Source organism: Bos taurus, unplaced genomic scaffold, assembly GCF_002263795.3.
Source record: "Bos taurus isolate L1 Dominette 01449 registration number 42190680 breed Hereford unplaced genomic scaffold, ARS-UCD2.0 Leftover_ScbfJmS_1899, whole genome shotgun sequence".
Lineage (NCBI taxonomy): Eukaryota > Metazoa > Chordata > Mammalia > Artiodactyla > Bovidae > Bos > Bos taurus.
The window spans coordinates 845,964-870,460 of NW_020190994.1; the positions used below are offsets into that span (position 1 = coordinate 845,964).

The 24,497-nt window shown below is 39.8% G+C and overlaps 1 protein-coding gene and 1 pseudogene across 1 annotated transcript in view; both read right to left on the reverse strand.

The window, feature by feature from the left end:
* LOC523126 (ATP-binding cassette sub-family C member 4) overlaps nucleotides 1-24,497 on the reverse strand; it is a 205,713-nt gene that overhangs the window by 81,188 nt on the left and 100,028 nt on the right. The window contains 1 exon segment of the mRNA XM_010810937.4: nucleotides 5,829-5,908. Within this exon segment, the coding sequence (XP_010809239.3) occupies nucleotides 5,829-5,908 (80 nt within the window).
* On the reverse strand, nucleotides 5,829-23,697 carry LOC132344756 (E3 ubiquitin-protein ligase TRIM52-like; annotated as a pseudogene).

Genomic DNA, 24,497 nt, shown 5'->3' on the forward strand with positions numbered 1-24,497 from the left:
GGTGTCTGAGACAAGGTTTAGGGCTCATTCTCTCAAAAACTGACAGGGATGGTAAGACCATACACCCACTCTTAATTTTAGGAAAATCTGTGATATATGGACACTTTAAAAGGATGGTGGTGAGAATTAAATGAGATTATGTATATAAAGTGCTTACCAGTCTATGTATGACAAATTGAATAGAAACTCTAAGCCCATTGTTACCACCCTTCAGTGTAGTCTGGGTACCATCAATCGGGAGAGGAAAGATGGTGTATTAATAGATTTAAGGCCCAAAAGGCTTAATAATCCAATGAATTTGGACCCTTAGAGGTCATTCATGCTCACCACTGGAACAGCCTAGTATATCCAAAGATGTATCAGAGTGGTGTTATTTTTTTCTAGATGTGGTGATGATGTCACATGTACTAAAGTGACTGCTGCTTTTCTCTGGCCACAAAGAGAATTGAATCTGAGGTCTATTTTGTTTGGAGATGTACTTTCAAAAATACTATGACCAATAAACCTCAAGCCTACTACAGTTTTTGTCCTCTCTGTATTTTTTTTCTCAGCTCTAGGCCTTCCAAGGATTGATAACCTTTGGAATATGACAGCAAGTCAACACTTTTTGAGATGTTTATTTTCTTATTCCATATTCTCTGTTTCAAGCTCTGCTTCTTCTTAGTGAAGAGTTACTGTTACGACACTCTTGAGTATTTATGGGAGACTGATGAAAAAAGTGGTGGAACTTCGAATTAACTAAACCAAACAAGATTATTAAATAAGATATTCCAAAGATAAGATCAAATTGACCTTTTCTATTTCATGTACCATGAACTGGTATATTGATGTCAATGGAAGTACAAAGGAGCTGGGATTCAAAATCAATGAAACTGAAGTTTTCTCTCCTCATTACTGAGAATGTTTTATCCTGAAATCAGGCAGCACCTATCCCTGTCCCTCTACACGTCATACAAAAACATGCAATTGATTCTGATTATAAGGGCTAATGAACCATGTGCTAAGCACACAGCAGGCCAGCCAGCTTTGGAAAGCCAACCTTGGCCTAGCTTGTTGTAGCTAAGGAACAGAACTTTCACAAAATCTTTTTAAAGTAATTAGCAATCACTGTCAAGATGTGACACTGCTTTACTGAAAGACTGCTTCTGGAGATAAGTAGCATAGCTGAACCAAACAGGACACCTTTATAAAATAAATTTGCAGAAAAGAAAAAAAAAAAAAAAAAAAAAAAAAAAAACCAGATATATCTTTGCAGTAAAAGTACTCTGCCTCTGAGACTCAGCTTACTTCTCACTGGTAACAGTGGAAGCCTTTGCCCATAGGTTGCACTGCGTAGATAGTCATTGCTGCATTTCTGTGTGTAGCTTTTGATAAATGCATTTCACTTCCAAAATGAACATGTGGAAACTTACCACAGGTTGAATCACTAAAAAGCCGACAGAACTAAACCACAACAAAAAAGCATTCCAAATGAGCATTCTAAATGAGGAGATGAGAGCTGAGATGACTCAACACCATTCTTTAGAATCTCAAGTTCACAGACAAAACAAAGTCTGGATAGGAGGTATGTCTGTGGCATTTCTGTCTTTTTTGTTTTAAAGACACCTTACAACAGAGCAATAGGCACTTGAAAAGAAATGCTTACAAAAACAAAAAAGACATTTTCTGAGATGACTTTGATCCCTTACTTGAATTATTGGCTTAAAGGCTTTGTATCCTCAATAACTGCTCTTTATTGTCCTTGTTCAGCTATTACTTTTCAACTTATCATTTATTAATCTTTTCTTTGTAAGTAACAACAGTTGGTCTTATAAAAAAAAAATGGTGCAACAAATACTTGTCTTCTGTGGTAATGGGTTTCCCTGGGGGCTCACAAGAAGAACCCCTGGAGAAGGGCATGGCTAAAAGAAAGCTGAGCACCGACGAACTGATGCTTTTGAACTGCAGTGTTGGAGAAGACTCTTGAGAGTCCCTTGGACTGCAAGGAGATCAAACCAGTTAATCCTGAAGAAAACAGTTCTAAATATACATTGGAAGGACTGATGCTAAAGCTGAAGCTCCAATACTTGGGCTAACTGATGCAAAGAACCAACTCATTGGAAAAGACCCTGATGCTGGGAAAGATTGAAGGCAGGAGGAGAAGGGGATGACAGCAGATGAGATGGTTGGATGGCATCACCGACTCGATAGACATGAGTTTGAGCAAGCTCTGGGAGTTGTTGATGGACAGGGAGGCCTGGCTTGCTGCAGTCCATGGGGTTGCAAAGAGAACGACTGAGTGACTGAACTGAACTGAGCTCAACCCACTCTAGTATTCTTGCCTGAAGAATTCCATGGACAAAGGAGACTAGTGGCTCCAGTTCATGGGGTCACAAAGAATCAGAAATGACTGAGCAACTAACACTTTCTCTTTTCTGTGGTCATAAGACACATAATTTAATTCATCTAGGTTATCTTGGCACCCCACTCTAGTACTCTTGCCTGGAAAATCCCATGGATGGAGGAGCCTGGTAGTAGTCCATGGGGTCGCTAAGAGTTGGACACGACTGAGTGACTTCCCTTTCAATTTCACTTTCACTTTCATGCATTGGAGAAGGAACTGGCAACCCACTCCAGTATTCTTTTTTTTTTTTTTTTTTTTAACAGGTTTTAAATTTTATTTTATTTTTAAACTTTACAATATTGTATTAGTTTTGCCTAATATCGAAATGAATCCGCCACAGGTATACCCACGTTCCCCATCCTGAATCCTCCTCCCTCCTCCCTCCCCTACCCTCCCTCTGGGTCGTCCCAGTGCACCAGCCCCAAGCAACCAGTACCGTGCATCGAACCTGGACTGGCAACTCGTTTCATACATGATATTATACATGTTTCAATGCTATTCTCCCCAATCTCCCCACCCTCTCCCTCTCCCACAGAGTCCATAAGACTGATTTATACATCGGTGTCTCTTTTGCAGTCTCGTACACAGGGTTATTGTTACCATCTTTCTAAATTCCATATATATGCGTTAGTATACTGTATTGGTGTTTTTCTTTCTGGCTTACTTCACTCTGTATAATAGGTTCCAGTTTCATCCATCTCATCAGAACTGATTCAAATGTATTCTTTTTAATGGCTGAGTAATACTCCATTGTGTATATGTACCACTGCTTTCTTATCCATTCATCTGCTGATGGACATCTAGGTTGCTTCCATGTCCTGGCTATTATAAACAGTGCTGCGATGAACAGTGGGGTACACGTGTCTCTTTCCCTTCTGGTTTCCTCAGTGTGTATGCCCAGCAGTGGGATTGCTGGATCATAAGGCAGTTCTATTTCCAGTTTTTTAAGGAATCTCCACACTGTTCTCCATAGTGGCTGTACTAGTTTGCATTCCCACCAACAGTGTAAGAGGGTTCCCTTTTCTCCACACCCTCTCCAGCATTTATTGCTTGTAGACTTTTGGATCGCAGCCATTCTGACTGGCATGAAATGGTACCTCATAGTGGTTTTGATCTGCATTTCTCTGATAATGAGTGATGTTGAGCATCTTTTCATGTGTTTGTTAGCCCTCTGTATGTCTTCTTTGGAGAAATGTCTATTTAGTTCTTTGGCCCATTTTTTGATTGGGTCATTTATTTTTCTGGAGTTGAGCTGTAGGAGTTGCTTGTATATTTTTGAGATTAGTTGTTTGTCCGTTGCTTCATTTGCTATTATTTTCTCCCATTCTGAAGGCTGCCTTTTCACCTTGCTAATAGTTTCCTTTGTTGTGCAGAAGCTTTTAAGTTTAATTAGGTCCCATTTGTTTATTTTTGCTTTTATTTCCAATATTCTTGGAGGTGGGTCATAGAGGATCCTGCCGTGATGTATGTCGGAGAGTGTTTTGCCTATGTTTGTTCTCCTCTAGGAGTTTTATAGTTTCTGGTCTTACGTTTAGATCTTTAATCCATTTTGAGTTTATTTTTGTGTAAGGTGTTAGAAAGTGTTCTAGTTTCATTCTTTTACAAGTGGTTGACCAGTTTTCCCAGTACCACTTGTTAAAGAGATTGTCTTTAATCCATTGTATATTCTTGCCTCCTTTGTCAAAGATAAGGTGTCCATATGTGCGTGGATTTATCTCTGGGCTTTCTATTTTGTTCCATTGATCAATATTTCTGTCTTTGTGCCAGTACCATACTGTCTTGATAACTGTGGCTTTGTAATAGAGCCTGAAGTCAAGTAGGTTGATTCCTCCAGTTCCATTCTTCTTTCTCAAGATAGCTTTGGCTATTCGAGTTTTTTTGTATTTCCATACAAATTGTGAAATTATTTGTTCTAGCTCTGTGAAGAATACCTTTGGTAGCTTGATAGGGATTGCATTGAATCTATAAATTGCTTTGGGTAGTATACTCATTTTCACTATATTGATTTTTCCAATCCATGAACATGGTATATTTCTCCATCTATTAGTGTCCTCTTTGATTTCTTTCACCAGTGTTTTATAGTTTTCTGTATATAGGTCTTCAGTTTCTTTAGGTATATATATTCCTAAGTATTTTATTCTTTCTGTTGCAATGGTGAATGGAATTGTTTCCTTAATTTCTCTTTCAGTTTTCTCATTATTAGTGTATAGGAATGCAAGGGATTTCTGTGTGTTGATTTTATATCCTGCAACTTTACTATAATCATTGATTTGTTCTAGTAATTTTCTGGTGGAGTCTTTAGGGTTTTCTATGTAAAGGATCATGTCATCTGCAGTGAGAGTTTTACTTCTTCTTTTCCAATTTGGATTCCTTTTATTTCTTTTTCTGCTCTGATTGCTGTGGCCAAAACTTCCAAAACTACGTTGAATAGTAATGGTGAAAGTGGGCACCCTTGTCTTGTTCCTGACTTTAGAGGAAATGCTTTCAATTTCTCCCCATTGAGGATAATGTTTGCTGTGGGTTTGTCATATATAGCTTTTATTATGTTGAGGTATGTTCTTTCTATTCCTGCTTTCTGGAGAGTTCTTATCATAAATGGATGTTGAATTTGGTCAAAGACTTTCTCTTCATCTATTGAGATAATCATATGGTTTTTGTTTTTCAATTTGTTAATGTGCTATATAACATTGATTGATTTGTGGATATTGAAGAATCCTTGCATCCTTGGGATAAAGCCCACTTGGTCATGGTGTATGATCTTTTTAATGTGTTGTTGAATTCTGATTGCTAGAATTTTGTTAAGGATTTTTGCATCTATGTTCATCAGTGATATTGGCCTGTAGTTTTCTTTTTTTGTGGGATCTTTGTCAGGTTTTGGTATTAGGGTGATGGTGGTCTCATAGAATGAGTTTGGAAGTTTCCCTTCCTCTGCAATTTTCTGGAAGAGTTTGAGCAGGATAGGTGTTAGCTCTTCTCTAAATTTTTGGTAAAATTCAGCTGTGAAGCCGTCTGGACCTGGTATTCTTGCCTGGAGAATCCCAGGGACGGGGGAGCCTGGTGGGCTTCCATTTATGGGGTTGCACAGAGTCGGACACGACTGAAGTGACTTAGCAGCAGCAGCAGGCTATCTTTCCATGAGAGGTGATTCTGTTATTAAATGCCCTCACAGACACCTGGAAGGCAGAGGGAGAACCACTTACCCAGCATGTCGCTGCTTCAGACTAACCTTGACGGGACTGTGTAGACACTCCTGCCCTAGGTGTTCCTCATGTTAAATCAGCCTCCCAATCACAACTGAACCTTTCTCTTACAAACATGACCTTTCACTTAAGACAACAGGACACATTGCCAAGCTGAACGGATCACCCTCAGCCCCTGTGAAAAGACCTTCAGAAACAGACTCTGTGCTCTTCCTGTGAGAACTCTGACAGGACTGTCACATTACCTGGATGAAATCAAGAAATATCAGGGGCAGCAAGTCATCCATATGGCCAATGTCTTTAGAGAAACGATTCAAAATTCTTCCTGTAAGAACAGGACACAAGAAATTACTTCCCCAGATAAGCCTTTTAAGAGAAATAATTCATGAACAAACCAAAACAATATTTTTAAATTATATGCATTTATTATAGCATCATATGAAATAAGCTGATGTCAGTGATAAAGAAAGAGAAAATAGCATGATATATAAATAGAGATAAAATTCTACCAAATATCAGTGGGTGGGATGTTGAAATTGAGCCCTGATTTTTAAAAGAATGAGGGGAATCTTGTGGCAGCATCAAGGAGAGTTGGTGGATTTGAGAATCTTCTGTCCTTCTAGATCCATCCTATCTAAGACTCATTCCAAGTGCTGTCAGTAAATAAACACTTGCAAAATACTTCAATTAATCCCAATCATTATACTAAATTTGCTTTAGTTATCAAAATTAATTTTGATGTGATACTTTTAAAATTAACATTATTATAATCTCTCTGTAATTTTTTTTTCCCCCCACAAAATGGTTCACAACAACTCACATTTCAGGACATTGTAGATTCCTGTCGTCTTCATGTTGTGAGTTTCCTATCATGGTAATGTCATTATTTTCACAGGTGTACCAGATGTGACAAACATAGACTCATGCTTAAGCATCCAAAAAGACTAGAGGGATGTAGGCAGGAAAATGGCAATATTATGTAATGACTAAAGATCACTTATCATTATTGATTTTATTTCCCTTCTCAAAATCCACTAAAACAGTATATCCTAAAGGCTGCAAGACTGGAAGATTAGAAATAATTTCTAATGAATATCTCATCCTTTCATGATCAAATTTAAAGAAATTGAAGCTACACACATGCATGCAGACATGACTTTGGTATAGCAACTCCTGTTACCTAGACCCCTGAATTTCTTTTATAACTGAGATTCCAGAAAGCCAGCCTGCAGGTGAGACATGGGAACCTGACCTGCTCTTCCTGACCTCTGTCAGAGATGACTTCCTCCCGAGGCCTGCACAGCAAGCCACAGCTGGACTGTGAATGAGCAGCAGCTGATGGCTGAGTTTCTGTGGTCTGAATGTGGCTCTCCTGTCCTCCACAGGGCAACTGGCTAGCAGAAGCACAGGATGTGCCCACGCCAGGAGCTAGAGCTACTGGAATATTTTACACTTGGTCAGGCCATCACAGCCTATGTCTCAATTTTCCTTTCTCAGGTTTAGGAAATACAGATTCCAGAAACTGTCTTTCAGTGACACTTTTGCAGGCCCAGTGACAACTTTTCTGATCCTCTAGGAATGCCTGCTTTAGAGGGCAAATCTCAGGATTAAACAGGCTCATGCAGGTGAAAGAACCCAGTCACGATGCCATGTAAGTTACCAGGCACTCAACCACCAATGTGAGATAATGACTCTGAGCCCCAGGTTCTGCAGCATCACATCACCTGGGAAAGTCCACCAGGAGCTGAAGGAGGGTCCACATGGTAAAATGCAGATTCTGACTCAGGAGTGCTGGGGGAGCCAGAGAGTCTGCATTCCCTCCAAGCTGGCAGGTGACGCCCTTTCTGCTATTGCCCAGGTGGTTTTGAGGGGTAAGAAACTGGGTTATTATTTAATCAGTTGTGCTTCAGGAACATTAAAATCAGATGGGCAGTTTTGAAGATACTCTTACAAAAGTTGTGACCCCTCTGGTCAATTTTATACTTCTCAAAGTAGCAATTTTGAAATAAAGAAAATATATGTCAAAAATATCTAAAATGTGGTTTAAATGCTTGTAATTTCTTTGAAAAATGTAACTTTTTAACACTGGCAAAATTCAGAAACACTACAAGTATGATTTGGCTTAGAAAGTGTTGAAGGTAGTATTGAAAAAATTTTAAGATGAAGTAAACAGTATGTAAAAACTACCCCTTTACCTTTCTCCGGATATGTGAACCTTAAGGTCTGAGAGACCAAGGGTTGGCAAAGAGTGTAAAATACAAGAAGAACAGAAACAATGAGAAAAAACATCTTCCCACACAGTGACTACACAAACTGAACCTAATATCAAAGATCATCAAAAAACTAAGCACTTATTCACCAGTGAGCTGAGTGTAAAATAATGTGAGATCAGAAAGTTCAACAGTTTCTTCCTTGCTCTAAGAAACATTAAGAGAACACATGGTGTTTGCAGAATATTTCCTCTGGCTTTGGGATGGACTGGGCTTTCTAAGTGACTCAGTAGTAAAGAATCTGCCTGCCAATGTAGGGAGAAGCAGGAAACAGGGGTTCAATCTCTGGTTTGGGAAGATCCCCTGGAGGAGTAAATAGCAACCCACTCCAGTATTCTTTCCTGAAAAATCCTGTGGACAGAGGAGTTTGATGAGCTATACAATCCATGGGGTCGCAAAAAGGAGGATACAACTGAGCGACTGAGCACATTTTAACTACAGCTGTGATTTCAAGCCCACAGCCTGTAGTAATAAAGTTTTCTCAGAAGTCTCCAAATGAAATATTAAATCCTTATCATGAATTCCTTCCACACACATGCCATAACTCTTCATCCAAATAACATGAGCCCCCTGATGGAAGATCTCCAGGGATATAGAGGGAAGAGGGTTAAAGATGAACAGGGGGAACCCAAACCATTTTCAGACTGTTCTGGGTTCAAGGATTTCTCACATTAAACTGAATCTTGTCTTCCTGGAACATCCCTACTTATTCTGCCCTTTTAACTGCACAAGGTGAATCTAATTTCTCTTGATATGATAGCCTTTCAAACACTTGAATGAAATGAACCATATTCTTTCTAGCAACTATTCCTTGGTGCCTCAATGATCCCTCATAATATAAGGCATGGCCCTATATTGTCTGCAGTCTCTTGACCAGACTCAGACAGCCAGTCTCAGTTAATGCCTTGTGCCCAAGTCTTGATTACTTAGGGTAAAGTGGTATCATCACCTTCCCTCATCCTGCATAGCCAGTCACAAAGCTACAACCACAGTAAATTCTAGAGGCTAGATCATATTTTGGACACATAACTTCCATCTGTAAACACAGGTAGATTTTTTGGGAACAATTGAACAATATGTGTAAACCATTCTAAGAGTGTATCCCTTCTGACCCAGAAAATCCGTGTCTGGGATTACATCCCCAAGAGTCAGTAAGTGCATCAATCTGTTGAATGTGGCATATTTATAAAGTCACTAGTAGAAAACAACCTGAACAAGTCTGAAACAAGTCTGTAATGTATTATATGCAATTTTAATTTTTTCTGTCCATTCTTATTTCTCTACACTGTGTATTACTTGTGTAAAAATGTAAAGTAGAGGGGGGACAAGGAGGAGGAGAAAGAAAGGGGTGATAGGGAGGATCAGGGGAAGGGGAGAGAGAAAGGCAGAGAGTAACAGGGGTAGACAGATAATCCCCCTTAAAGACCATGATATCCAAAAACCAATCAGTGTCCTCCTAACTGCTCTACTTCACAGTTTTCTGTCTTGTCCACAAGAGAGAATATCACAGAAGATGCCACTGAACTTGTCAAAATAAAAATTCATAATGATTGTATTTTAAGAACAGAGTCTATACTCTAAGCTGGATTCAGTCACCTTTAGAATTCTGACACCTGACCCACAACTAACGGGTTAGTTGTGACCAAATTGTTTCTTAAAACCCTGAAGTTCCTACATCTGGTCTTTGCTCTATCTTTTTTAAGCAACAAAAATTAAATATTTATGTATCATAAAATATCAAGATATATTTTTAGTGAGGTATATTTTACATCTCATAAAATTCACCCATTTCAGGTGTAAAATTCAATGAGTGATGCAACCACTACCAAAAATCAGTTTTAAGATATTTTTATGCTCCAATTAAGATCTCTTCTGCAGTTTACAGTGATTCCCTATTCCCCCTCTCACCCTAACAACCACTACTCTTCTTTCTTTCTCTATAAGTTTCTTTTACAGAACATAACACCCAAATGGAATCGTACAATATGGTGTCTCTGGGTCTGGCTTCTTTCATTCAGCTTAAGGTGCCTAAGGTTTCTGTGGTGCACCAAGGACATAGTGTTTGTCTTTTTGAGTGCTAATTTTTTTTTTTTTAACCAAAGAACTAGTCTTATATAGTAATAGTTAAGTCTCTCAGTCGTGTCCGATTCTTTGTGACCCCATGAATCACAGCACACCAAACCTCCCTGTCCATCACCAACTCCTGGAGTTTACTCAAACTCATGTCCATTGAGTCGATGATGCCATCCAGCCATCTCATCCTCTGTTGTCCCCTTCTCCTCCTGCTCCCAATCCCTCCCAAGCATCAGGGTCTTTTCCAATGAGTCAACTCTTCGCATGAGGTGGCCAAAGTTTATTGGAGTTTCAGCTTCAGCATCAGTCCTTCCAATGAACACTCAGGACTGATCTCCTTTAGAATGGACTGGTTGGATCTCCTTGCAGTCCAAGGGACTCTCAAGAGTCTTCTCCAACACCACACTTCAAAAGCATCAATTCTTTGGTGCTCAGCTTTCTTCACAGTCCAACTCTCACATCCAAACATGACCACTGGAAAAACCATAGCCTTGACTAGATGGACCTTTGTTGGCAAAGTTGTGTCTGCTTTTTAATATGCTATCTAGGTTGGTCATAACTTTTAGTCATCAGCAAAAAAGACTTTATATCAGATCACACCACACCTGACCTTGCGAGTAAGAGCAGATGTGTTCTGTGACTCTTCAATATTGTGAACTTCTTTCGATGTGCCCATGGTTAGCTTCATTAATGGTTCCTGAACCTAATTATTTTGAAAAGAATCAGCCATTGGTTTGATAGCCCTGAAGAAAGTCTGACACCAGGAGTGCAGTGCCAAAGCCAGGCTTTGAGTTCAGTGGAATGGAGAGGGGCAGACGGGGAGGATAATAAAAGACCCACTGTCCTGCTGAGAAGTTGGATCTACATCCATGCAACATAGCAAACATGCCATACAGGGGCATGGAGCAAAACTGGGCCAAAGAAGAGTAGAGCTTGGAGATGATCACCAGGCTGAAAAGGATCCCTGTGTGCATGAGCGAGGCACTAAGGGAGGTGGCCCAGCATGGACTGCCTGCATCATTCTACATAAACTAATTCAGCTTGGGTGAGATGAGAATAGGAGCTGAAGCTATAAAAGTCTGAGAGCTTCATATTTTCTTTGATTTTGTTAGAATTAACAAAACTTTATTGCTGTTAAAATAGGTCATCAATATGATGGCTGCTCAAAGAAGGTTATGAAACAAAAAGAGTAACAGAATTATTAATAGGCAACCACCAGTGGAAAACCACCAAATCATGGTCCTCTGGCCTTCAGCAGCAAGAGGCCTTTAGGCAACTCATTCAACCTTCACTGAGAGGAAAATCCTTTATCTGTAAAACGGAGATGATGAAAATCACAGGATAAAAGATCACGAAGATGAAAGAGATTATGTGTATGCAGATACCATCTAAATTATGAAGTTCAGTTCAGTTCAGTCACTCAGTCGTGTCTGACTCTTTGTAACCCCATGGACCAGAGCTTACTCAAACACATCCATTGAGTCAGGGATGCCATCCAATCATTCCTTCCTCTATCATCCCCATCTCCTCCAACCTTCAATCTTTCCCAACATCAGGGTCTTTTCAAATGAGTCACCTTTTTGCATCAGATGGCCAAAGTATTGGAGTTTCAGCTTCAACATCAGTCCTTCCAATGAACACCCAAGACTGATCTCCTATAGGATGGACTGGTTGGATCTCCTTGCAGTCCAAGGGACTCGCAAGAGTCTTCTCCAACACCTCAGGTCAAAGGATCAATTTTTAAGCTTTCTTTATAGTCCAATTCTCACATCCATACATGATCACTGGAAAAACCATAGCTTTGACTAGATGGGCCTTGTTGGCAAAATAATGTCTCTACTTTTTAATACGCGGTATAGGTTTGTTATAACTTACCTTCCAAGGAGCAAGCGTCTTTTAATTTCATGGCTGCAATCACCATCTGCAGTGATTTTGGAGGCCAAAAAGTTAAAGTCTGTCACTGTTTCCCCATATATTTGCCATGAAGTGATAGGACCAGAGGAAATGATCTTAGTTTTCTGAATGTTGAGTTTTAAGCCAACTTTTTCACTCTCCCTTTTCACTTTCATCAAGATGCTCTTAGTTCTTTACTTTCTGCCATAAGGGTGGTGTCATCTGCATATCTGAGGTTACTGATATTTCTCCCCACAATCTTGATTCTAGGCTGTGCTTCATCCAACCCAGCATTTCTCATGATGTACTCTGCATATAAATTAAATAAGCAGGGTGACAATATACAGCCTTGACATATTCCTTTCCCGTTTTGGAACCAGTCTGTTGTTCCATGTCCAGTTCTAACTGTTGCTTCCTGACATGCATACAGATTTCTCAAGAAGCAGATCAGGTAGTCTGGTATTCCCATCTCTTTCAGAATTTTTCACAGTTTATTGTGATCCACACAGTCAAAGGCTTTGCTATAGTCAATAAAGCAGAAATAGATGTTTTTCTGGAACTGTCTTGCTTTTTCCATGATCCAGTGGATGTTGGCAATTTGATCTCTGATTCTTCTGCCTTTTCTAAAACCAGCTTGAACATCAGGAAGTTCATGGTTCACATATTGCTGAAGCCTGGCTTGGAGAATTTTGAGCATTACTTTACTAGCGTGTGAGATGAGTGCAATTGTGTGGTAGTTTGAGCATTCTTTGGCATTGCCTTTCTTTGGGATTAGAATGAAAAGTGACCTTTCTCAGTCCTGTGGCCACTGCTGCGTTTTTCAAATTTGCTGGCATATTGAGTGCAGCACTTTCACAGCATCATCTTTCAGGTTTTGAAATAGCTCAACTGGAATTCCATCACCTCCACTAGCTTTGTTCGTAGTGATGCTTTCTAAGGCCCACTTGACTTCACATTCCAGGATGTCTGTCTCTAAGTGAGTGATCACACATCATGGCTATCTTGGTCATGAGATCTTTTTTGTATAGTTCTTCTGTGTTCTCTTGCCACCTCTCATGTGAAAGGTGTTATTCTTATTATCCTTTGGGAATTTTAGAGCTTTGTGGGGCATGAAAGATAACCAGGCCTAGTCTTCCCAAAATTTATCCTGGGAAGCATCTGAGATTTAACACAGGTGCCTTGGAGAATGAAGGAGAAATAGAGGAAGACACCCCATCTGTCTCCCTTACTGCCCATCCCTTGCAAACAGAGCCCTTTTCATTCATCTGGATGTTCACCTTAGAGATGGTATTTCAAGAAGGGGGTTCTATAGCAAACAGAAATATTCAAATTAATTTGTAGACCAAGCTTCTGATGTTGGAGGAGATAATGTCCCACCTTGCTCAGGATGATGCAATAGTATTAAGCATACAATATTTCATCATGGGGTGGGTGCTACTACCAAGCCATTCTGAGATTTAATCCAGCAGAGAGAGGAGACAAGGAAACTCACTTTTCAGGGCAATTTCCTGCAATGTCGTTTGCTGCCTCTTATTTTCACTAGGGATAATATCGGCCTGACCTCCCATCACTCTTGGCTGTGTACCCTTATTCTGATGAAAGACTCTTTTCTCTCCTCTGTTCACCTACTAAGAAGGTCCTCAGTCCCCACCCACTCTGTCCAGATCTCAACCTTAGCCCTTTCTTTTCCTGAGACTCTTGATGACAAATATAGCTCCCAGGAATCTGCCACTCACTTAAACTCCTTTAACTTTATCGGACGGGCTTGGAATAAGTGCTCCTCTACCAGGAAACTGCTAGAGCCTTGACCACAGCTAATGGAGTAAAGTACCAGGGGGTCCTAACCCATGACTAGCCACCGAGTCATTCTGATTTCCCCTCCTGAGAATTATAAGGCCAGAAAAAAACATAAAAGTACAGCAGAGTCACTGCACCCATCAAAAGTGAGAGACCAGGGAGCTTGGGCACATGCATGCATCCTGTGACAGTGGCTCCAATACCCATGAGGACCCCAGTTCCTAGCTCCAGGAAAGTCAGCATTGCTCCAGCTGCGCAAGATGTCCATTTCCTTTCCATCAAGCCCTCTTCCTTTGAACTAACCTGGGTAGATTCTGCCACTAGCAACCAAAAAGCCTTGACTAAAACAGTCAGCACAGGTACAACAAAAGACTGCATACTAAAATTAATTGGGGAAATGAGATGTTTTTGTAAAGTTAAATTTTCAAATTACTACTTAGGAAGAAACTATTAGTGAGAACCTATTTTCATGAGGACTACAGAGTTTTGTCATCTTAAAAGCTGACAGAAATACATCTTTTCTTGAAACTCAGATCTAAAATTTTGAGCACCAATGGTCTCATTTGGTATTCTTTTTTTTTTTTTTCCCCCCTTTGGTCTGATTTAATTGTTTTTAAACATGGTGGTGGCAAGAATACAAAGAACTATACAAAAAAGATCTTCACGACCAACATAATCACATTGGTGTGATCACTCACCTAGAGACAGACATCCTGGAATGTGAAGTTCAGTGGGCCTTAGAAAGCATCACTACAAACAAAGCTAGTGGAGATGATGGAATTCCAGTTGAGCTATTTCAAAACCTGAAAGATGATGCTGTGAAAGTACTGCACTCAATATGCCAGCAAATCTGGAAAACTCAGCAGTGGCCACAGGCCTGAAAAAGGTCAGTTTTCATTCCCATCCCAAAGAAAGGCAATGCCAAAGAATGCTCAAACTACCACACAATTGCACTCATCTCATATGCTAGTAAAGTAATGCTCAAAATTCTCCAAGCCAGGCTTCAGCAATATGTGAACCGTAAACTTCCAGATGTTCAAGCTGGTTTTAGAAAAGGCAGAAGAACCAGAGATCAAATTGCCAACATCCACTGGATCATCGAAAAGCAAGAGAGTTCCAGAAAAACATCTATTTCTGCTTTATTGACTATGCCGAAGCGTTTGACTGTGTGAATCACAGTAAACTGTGGAAAATTCTGAAAGAGATGGGAATACCAGACCACCTGATCTGCCTCCTGAGAAACCTATATGCAGGTCAGGAAGCAACAGTTAGAACTGGACATGGAACAACAGACTGGTTCCAAATAGGAAAAGGAATGCATCAAGGCTGTATATTGTCACTCTGCTTATTTAACTTATATGTAGAGTACATTATGAGAAACGCTGGGTTGGAAGAAGCACAAGCTGGAATTAAGATTTCCTGGAGAAATATCAATAACCTCAGATATGCAGATGACACCACCCTTGTGGCAGAAAGTGAAGAGGAACAAAAAAGCCTTTTGATGAAAGTGAAAGTGGAGAGTGAAAAAGTTGGCTTAAAGCTCAACGTTCAGAAAACAAAGATCATGGCATCTGATCCCATCACTTCATGGAAAATAGATGAGGAAACAGTGTCAGACTTTTTTTTTTTTTTGGCTCCAAAATCACTGCAGATGGTGACTGCAGCCATGAAATTAAAAGAGACTTACTCCTTGGAAGAAAAATTATGACCAACCTAGATAGCATATTCAAAAGCAGAGACATTGCTTTGCCAACAAAGGTCCATCTAGTCAAAGCTATGGTTTTCCAGTGGTCATGTATGGATGTGAGAGTTGGACTCTGAAGAAAGCTGAGCACTGAAGAATTGATGCTTTTGAACTGTTGTGTTGGAGAAGACTTTTGAGAGTCCCTTGGACTTCAAGGAGATCCGACCAGTCCATTCTGAAGGAGATCAGCCCTGGGATTTCTTTGGAAAGAATGATGATAAAGCTGAAACTCCAGTACTTTAGTCACCTCATGGGAAGAGTTGACTCATTGGAAAAGACCCTGATGCTGGGAGGGATTGGGGACAGGAGGAGAAGGGGACGACAGAGGATGAGATGGCTGGATGGCATCACTGACTCGATGGACATGAGTCTGAGTAAACTCCGGGAGTTGGTGATGGACAGGGAGGCCTGGTGTGCTGTGATTCATGGGGTCACACAGAGTTGGGTACGACTGAGTGACTGAACTGAACTGAAACATGGCAATATCCTTTGGGGCTACTATTGGCTGCCTAAAATGCACTCAAACCCCCACCTATTTACTACTTTCTTTAAAAAATTTATAACACTGTCCTTTCAGCTGATAAATTTTGCTGTTATCAGCATTTGACTCCACCCTCAACCTTTATGTTTATAGCTGAGAACCAAGGAGACCCTACAAACAAGTGGGGTCCAGAAGAAGATTCTACAGGCTCTTAGCAAAGCCATAAGCAACTCTCATATTTAAAGACATAGTTTTTCTGATACTTTGTTTGATGAAGAACTGTTTCAGTGTCCTTTCAGATTCCACCAGAGACCTGGGTCTATCCTCAGAACATATTATAATATAATCTATTTAGTGGTTTAACTACTGTCTATGTCTACTAGCCTTGAATTCACGTCCAGATTATACACCTTTTGTAAACATCGACCACACTTCACACACAATCTATTACAAAAAGGAAACTGCCAGGTGTTAGTGGTCAACTGGCATTTACTAATAATACACCATAAACCCAGTGGCTTTCCAACCATTTTTGGTTTAAGATGGGAAGCCTTCTGTGCTTCTGGATTCTTACACAAAAATAGAAAACATATTAGTAAAATGAGTATTTTAAAAGTGGCTCTTACTGAAGTAAGACTGTAAGATATGTAACCCACTTAGTGACCATCTTGGTACATGTCAATATGTGGAAAAGTTGGAAAGATTAATTCTGATCACTACGGAGTCTACCAATGCATATGTCTTCCTTAGATCTCCCAGTGATCTGCTTAAAATGTAAATTCTCAAGAGCATGTGTGAGGTCTGAGATTCTGGATTGCTAACAACTCTAGGTTGCTGATGTTGCTGGGTCCAGGGACCACACTTTGAGTAGCAAGGAAGAAACTGAACATTTCTGATAATGTTACTTTGTCACCCATACCCACCCCTGAGAGCTAAATAATCTTTGTCCTAATTTACCTCTTTGTTTGTTTTTAAAACGTCTAGTATTTGACAGAGATATTTTGCAGCTGTGCTTTGAGAGAGATGCTGTGGCCAACCGCCCTGAACCACCTCTGACTTAACTACAGGAATGACCGTGCACAGATGAGACTGGAACTGTTTGAAAGTTATTTTTGCTTCATTACCATGTTAAGATTTCTATCCAAGGTGGGAATTTGTACTGGACTAGGCACAATTCCAGCCATGTGCAAAGGAGTGTGGAAGACTGCACATGTTCCAGCTAACCTGGCTGTTCCCTGAAATCTCTGCCCCTTTCCTGGAGCCCCAGTGACATGCCTGCCTCCTATCCCTTAAAGTTCCTCTACTCCCACCTCCCCTTGGGGAGAAGGTGTGTTTTGAGCATGGGCTCTCCCTTCATTCCTTAATCAATGAATAAAGCTTCTGCTCTACTATATACAACCGGGTTTAAAAAGTAGCATTTGTGATTCCAGGCAAAGAACCCATTCAGAAGTCACTGACCCAGTGGGAATCATCTATACCTTCTGTCTCAAGACCATTTAAATTGATTTTGTCTTATCTACATGTATAACTATTGCCCTTTTAAATTCCATTCTTTACTTTCAGGGGCTAACAACCACTTGTCATCTTTTTATTCACACAAATTAAATTAGAATATGGAGAAGGGGACAACAGAGGATGAAATGATTGGATGGTGTCACCAACTCAATGGACATGAGTTTGAGCAAATTTGGGGAGATGGTGAACCCTGGTATCCTGCAGTTATGGGGTTGCAAAGAGTCAGACATGACTTAGCAACTAACAATAACAACAGACATTGCTAGGACAGAAATTTTGTCTATTTTATTCACTGCTGTTAACCCAGTGCCTGGACCAATGCCTCACTGGAACACCTTAAATAGAAGGCACTTGAATATTCTGAGTGAATCAATAAAACAAGCTCTTCTTCTATAAATAAGCAGTTTGTCCTCAAATTTCAGTCTCTATTGATATTTTGAACAATCTCTCTCTTTTTTTAAGCTGTTGTTTTCTAACCTGGAGAAATTCGTTTCAAAGTCAAGTGTCTGGTCCATCATATTGTCACCAACAAAACTCATTAACAATTCTTACAAAATAAAGGTAGAATCTGGGAAATAAGATAAAGTCTAACTCCTTTTTTCCCTTTTTGTTTAGTCAAATTTCATGTGCTCATAGAGTACTATGTGCAGAAGCTTTGCACCTAACTCTTCAGATCAGAGTCCCTAGTGGGAAACCGCTTTAAGATGGTGGTGGGGGGCAGGTGCAATGACAAGAAACCTGTAAAACACCCTTGCTTAGGGCTACCTTTGGGGGAGAGAACAAGAACTATAGAGTGCAAGCTCATACCTCTCCATTCTCTGATCAAGGAATAAAGATTTCCTTTACTTCTGAACTGAACTCAGCCTCATTCTGTTGGCACAAGCAACACCAGGTAGAAAGACACATGTTGGAGACTGACTCACCCAGGTTATAGAGACTCAGAAAATTCATATCAACACATCTATGATACACAGCCATTTTACCGGACACACTGGAAACCTCTATTAAATATCTATTACTAAAGATAAGCCAGTAACATCATGGGCAGCGCTGGTGTTAAGTTGATATGAACAGTGATGGCCAACCAGCCATTGACAGTCTGGACCCTTCTGATTGGGTACTGCCTGCTCCACTGGATGCTGAATACATTAAATATTAAAAGAGTTTTTAAAAGTTACAGGAATTCTCTCTTACCAAACCATAATTAAAGTAAAACATTTAAAATAACTCTACTTCAAAGTTATGTAAATTACTTATGGTTGAATTAATTGATTAACAAATGAACAAATGACTGAAAGAATGAATTGGGACAGATGGTCTAAAAAAAGCATAATTGATTAGGAAAGTCCAGGACTTGAGAGCCCCCTCATCCAAGGTCTTGTTCTGTCTTGTAACTTGGGGCAAGTCACACTGCCTGTTGCTAAATATGGTAGGACACTGACCTTGAAGGAGCAGACACACCTCACACATGGCCCCAGGGAACCCCTCTGCCACAGCCACCATAAGTGCTTTGGAACAGGGTGTAATTGATACTTTACTTTTCCTAAGTATCAGAGGCAGGTGTAGGGTACTGGGAAACTAGACCAGATTAGTTCCTTTACCTGTGGATAACACATATGTCACACATGCTATCATATAGGAGTTTGGCTAACAGCTCACTCACTGTCAGGAATGGACAGTGGAGAAATTAACAGGCAGAAAAATCTCTAAGACAGTGACTCTGAAACACTGTACATCTGATGAAAGCTATGGAGCAAGTCTGCTAGAAAATGCTCATGGACTCAGCTTCATGATTTCTGAGGATTCCTAAACCATGAACCACAGGAAGTGGGGTGGCCTCAGAGAGATGTGGGCCAGGTAAGAATTGCTGATTCTGAGGGAACAGAACGCCACCTATCAAGGGACTCCTCCTGACATAAGAATGCACAACTATCTCCAAGAAGGGTATTTTTCCTGGCCCAGTGCACCTCAACTATCTTTCAAGGCAAAATGCACAGTCTCCATCTCATATATCCGAGATAATTTTAACTGCCAACAGATGAAACCTCTCTCCTGCAGCAGATCTCTGAAACATTAGACAGTGTACAGAAACTATCACAAAAATTCTCTGAAGTCCTTACAACCTATTTTGGCTTTCTTTTTCACCAAATTATTTCCAGGTAAGTTCTGCAAGATGATAGATTCACTGGATTTCAGAGCTTCAGGCTTCTCGTATATGACTGAGGTCGAATGTCAAGACTCACTTCCTGCCTGCCTAACACAGCTACTAGCTGCTGCTGCTGCTGCTGCTAAGTCGCTTCAGTCGTGTCCGACTCTGTGCGACCCCATAGGTGCTCTCTATCTTCACTCAGAACTCTTAACCAAGAACTATATATTTCTTCATCTCCCTCAATACCACTATATAACCCAGCCAGCAATTTACTGCATTTAAATGATTCATTTATTAATGCTAATTGGGCAGTATTTATAGGAGAGTTGTATTTGTTCTGTTCTGTACATTATGCCTTTATCAGCTTTAAAAATATAATCTACAGTTTATAAGAACTAACCAAGAATCCTACTTTTGTCCCAGGCTATTTTAACCATATTTTAATGAAGGAGAAGTTCTGAAGTATCAGCTGCTGCTGAGTCACTTCAGTTGTGTCCAACTCTGTGTGACCCCATAGACGGCAGCCCACCAGGATGCCCCAGCCCTGCGATTCTCCAGGCAAGAATACCGGAGTGGGTTGCCATATCAGAATGCCAATCTAATACAAATGTAGAAGAGCTGTCTGAAATTAACTGGAGTGAACAAGCATGAAATGTCTCTAAAAACATTCTGTAAATAACGTTTGAAGGCTTGACAATCTAAAATTCAGTTCAGTTTAGTTCAGTTGCTCAGTCATGTCCAACTCTTTGTGACCCCGTGAGGTGCAGCTCACCAGGCCTCCCTGTCCAACACCAACTCGTGGAGCCTACCCAAACTCATATCCATTGAGTCTGTGATGCCATCCAGCCATCTCATCCTCTGACGTCCCCTTCTCCTTCTGCCCTCAATCTTTCCCAGCATCAGGGTCTTTTCTAACAAGTCAGCTCTTCGCATCAGGTGGCCAAACTATTGGAGTTTCAGCCTCAACATCAGATCTTCCAATGAACACCCAGGACTAATGTCCTTTAGGATGGACTGGTTAGATCTCCTTGGAGTCCAAGGGACTCTCAAGAGTCTTCTCCAACACCGCAGTTCAAAAGCATCAATTCTTTGGCACTCAGCTTTCTTTATTGTCCAACTCTTACATCCATACATGACTACTGAAAACCTTTGTTGGCAAAGTAATGTCTCTGCTTTTTAATATGCTATCTAGGTTGGTCATAACTTTCCTTCCAAGGAGTAAGCATCTTTTAATTTCATGGCTGCAATCACCATCTGCAGTGATTTTGGAGCCCCCAAAAATAAAGTCTGCCACTGTTTCCACTGTCTCACCATCTATTTGCCATGAAGTGATGGGACCAGATGCCATGATCTTAGTTTTCTGAATGTTGAGCTTTAAGCCAACTTTTTCACTCTCCTCTTTCACTTTCATCAAGAGGCTCTTTAGTTCTTCTTCACTTTCTGCCATAAGGGTGGTGTCATCTGCATATCTGAGGTGATTGATATTTCTCCTGGCAATCTTGATTCCAGCTTGTGCTTCATGCAGCCAAGCGTTTACCTTAGGTCAGCTTCAACTTTCACTTGTGAAATTTGCCATTTTCCATGCTATTTGAAAAAGGTGAATACATAGAAGCTCTCCATTTTTACCAGTTAAAGAATTTTCTAAAAAATAGTTAAGTTCCCACTACTCCTAATAACTACATCCACTTCCCTGGATAAATTACAATGTTCCATTTAAACAGAACCAACTTTATTAAATTTCCCACGGTCTTTCCTTAATTATACAATATACTTCTGTAATAAACTCCAGCCATATCATATTCGAACAAAAAATAAACCAGATGCTCAGTGCTTATATGCAAAATTAAGCTCTCCCTGTGAAACCAAATTAAAATGAGCCCAGGAATGAAGTCAAGCCCTCACAAAAACAAAAACAAGCAAACAAAAGCAATTCTGCAGATTTCGTTTTGTGACTTGTTAGTCTTACTCACTTATCTGTTTTTCTCTTGCATCTGGGAAAACACACATATCCTTCCCCACTCTCAACCTTTTTATCAAGTTATCATATTAATTCAGTTTTGTAGGAAAAAGAGAGATTTTAAAAATCTCTAAAATTTCATCAGGACACTTAGTCCTAAAAACAATTTAAGTCAGCTATTTGCCAGACATTGCTTTAAATGCTTTACATACATTAATTCTCTTGATTCTCACACACACAAAAATGTTTGAGATTATTATTGGACTTTCATCCCTACTGTACAGAGAGTTGAGGGAGATAGTGGTTAAATTGCTTGACAAAGGTCTATCTGTCAGCATCTGGACTGGGATTCACATTCAGAAGAGCTGACACCAAAGTCTATTTTTCTGAGCACAGAGCACCACAGATCCCAAATTACACAGTGGTTCAAAACCACTATTGAAAAATAAAAGAAACCCATTCAGTTTACTCTGGGTAAAGTCAATGATCACTTTTTTGTTGGACAATTTTCAAACTTTAAATTTCACAGCTCTTTAATGGAATGTAATAATATGGAGCTTATACTTGTGTGATGATCTAACACAAAAGACGTCTACACACACACACAGCTATCCCACATCAGTGCTGCTTAAGATAACTGTGCTTCAATCAAGAAGATCGTGACTGTGCCAGTGAAGTGACTGGCAAAGTTATTCTGAACCTCTGTTCCAGCAGAACTGAGACATCACAACATCTCCACCTACATCCCGACTCCCTCTCCATTAATAGTTTAAAACTGTTTACTGGTGACAACCAAAGTTATCTCTCTTATATCAAACAAACAAACAAAAAAAAATGGACATAAAACTAAGGGGAGAGAAAATAAAGCTATATTTTTTAAATACTTAATATTTATCCAAAATATATAAGGTATTCATTGTTTTACCTAATATTACAAACCTTAACCTCACCTTAAAAAATTTAGCTACTTGGATATAACAGGAACCAAGAGATGATGGCTAGCTTGAAGGCTAGCTCAATTAGGTATGAAACTCCTATAGTGTCTCCTTTGTGAAAGATATGAGTGGTTAGAGCATTTGACACCAAGTGAAATTAAACTTTCTTCATTTAAGTTTTAGGACTTCCTAATGTAGGAGTGAAATCTACTCACCCTGTCTAAAGACTTAACAATTGCTTAATAAACAAGAGCTCATTTGATTGTAGCTTATCTGATAAATCTGTGACTAGCTGGATTACACAGATGTTACCTTTTATTTACCTGGATATTTCTGTCAACAAAATTCTATTTAATTTTGAATCAAGTAAGAATAATATTCTAATAATACAAATTATTCATTATCTTGAAATTAGCATTTATTTTTCTTCCACTGATAGAGCTATGTCAAGAATAACATTTAAAAGTTGATACCAATAATGAATATTTCTGCCTACAGTATCACCCATTGGTGGAATGGATTAAGCCATAGTTGATGATCTTTTCACTTTTATGCTAAATAAAACAGAGAATATAAAGAAGATTTATACTAGGATGAGGCATAATTTTAAAATGTTATTAATAGGAGTGGGACACATCTGGTGAATTATCTGGACCATGTTCGCCAGTTGCAAGTTGGGACGAAAGCTGCAACGCTTAAAGCTCTTTCGGCATTGGGGGCAGATGAACTGCCGTGGAGGGGCTGGAGGTGGGGCCAGGTGAGTGCCAGGGTACAGCTCTTCGTCGTCCTCATCGTAATCTTCCAAAATCTCCTCCTCTTGTAGGTAGACGTTAATTCTCAGGTCATGTCTCAAGCCTCCCAGGTAGTAGTTCGTATCTTCCTCCTGGTCCCACACATAATCCATGCTGTCCTTTATGCCACCGTCACCGACCCAGGGTTCATCATCCTCTTGGTCCTAGAACAACTCCTCGTCAGCATTCCCCTGGTATAAAACCTCCCGAATGGAGTTGCCCCATCCAGCGATGGCCCCTACTGCCTCCTCGTCCTCCTCGTCCTCCTCCCATTCATCGTCCTCTTCCTTCCTGTCTTGCTCATTATCTTCCTTGCCCCACTTTGTTCAGAGTAAGGCTTTAAAAACTCTGGATGTGCTATTTTCACTAAGCCTAGCACTAAAGACAGTATTTTTGAAGTTGTATGAAATGAAATTGGTTGGAAGAAAAAAATTAGAGAAGTATATGTTTTAGATATGGGTCTTTGTCAAAAATTGAAGAAAACTGGTGAGATGTACCGTAGCAGTCATCACCAAGCATTGACTTCATCAGCCTGCCCATAATCTACTGGAAATCTTAAACCTTGCTGTCAGCATAACTGTTGTGAAAAGTAGTCCATCTGATCCCAGTTTGCCTTGGTTTTCAAAAATCTGAATGCTGTTCAGAGCATTTTCTGTCATGCACTGAGTTTCCTTGATCAGAAAACTTGGTTCACCTGAATTTATGGACAGAACAACTAACTTGGGACACCAATGGTAAAGAATCTGTACTTTAAAACTTTAAGCAGAATTTAACACATTGAAGCTTAAAATACATTGACCCTGAAATGTCAAGGAACAGACACCAACATCACTGCTTGTTATGAAATGAGCACTTTAAGCACTTGCCAAAAATCTCTACAAATAGCACACTCATGTGAAAAATGTCAATTTTCTTGGCTAATCTTTCGAGAACCAGATTCGTGAATGTTATTTCCAGGGGAAAAAAAGGGAAAATCTAAAACTATTTTGGGTGATGTTTTGTTGACCTCTTAAAACCTACCTGTGGTAGCTTTGGGAAGAATGTCTCATGTTTCACACTTAATGTTCAGTTCTCACTGGAAGAACTTCAGGAGTTTGTGGAATTCAAAGTTGGATTGTTTTGACTAGAAATTTTCAGATTTTAATCCTTCGTTATTCCATTTTTCTCCGTATATCTTAAAAGCTTTTTTTTTTTTAATTGGTATAACTAACTGTGGGAGAAAACACTGCAAGAGTGTTGTCAAAGCAGCTTGTGTTTTGTTGCATTTTCTACACCATCCAGGAAAGAAAAGGCTTAACAGTGACATGGT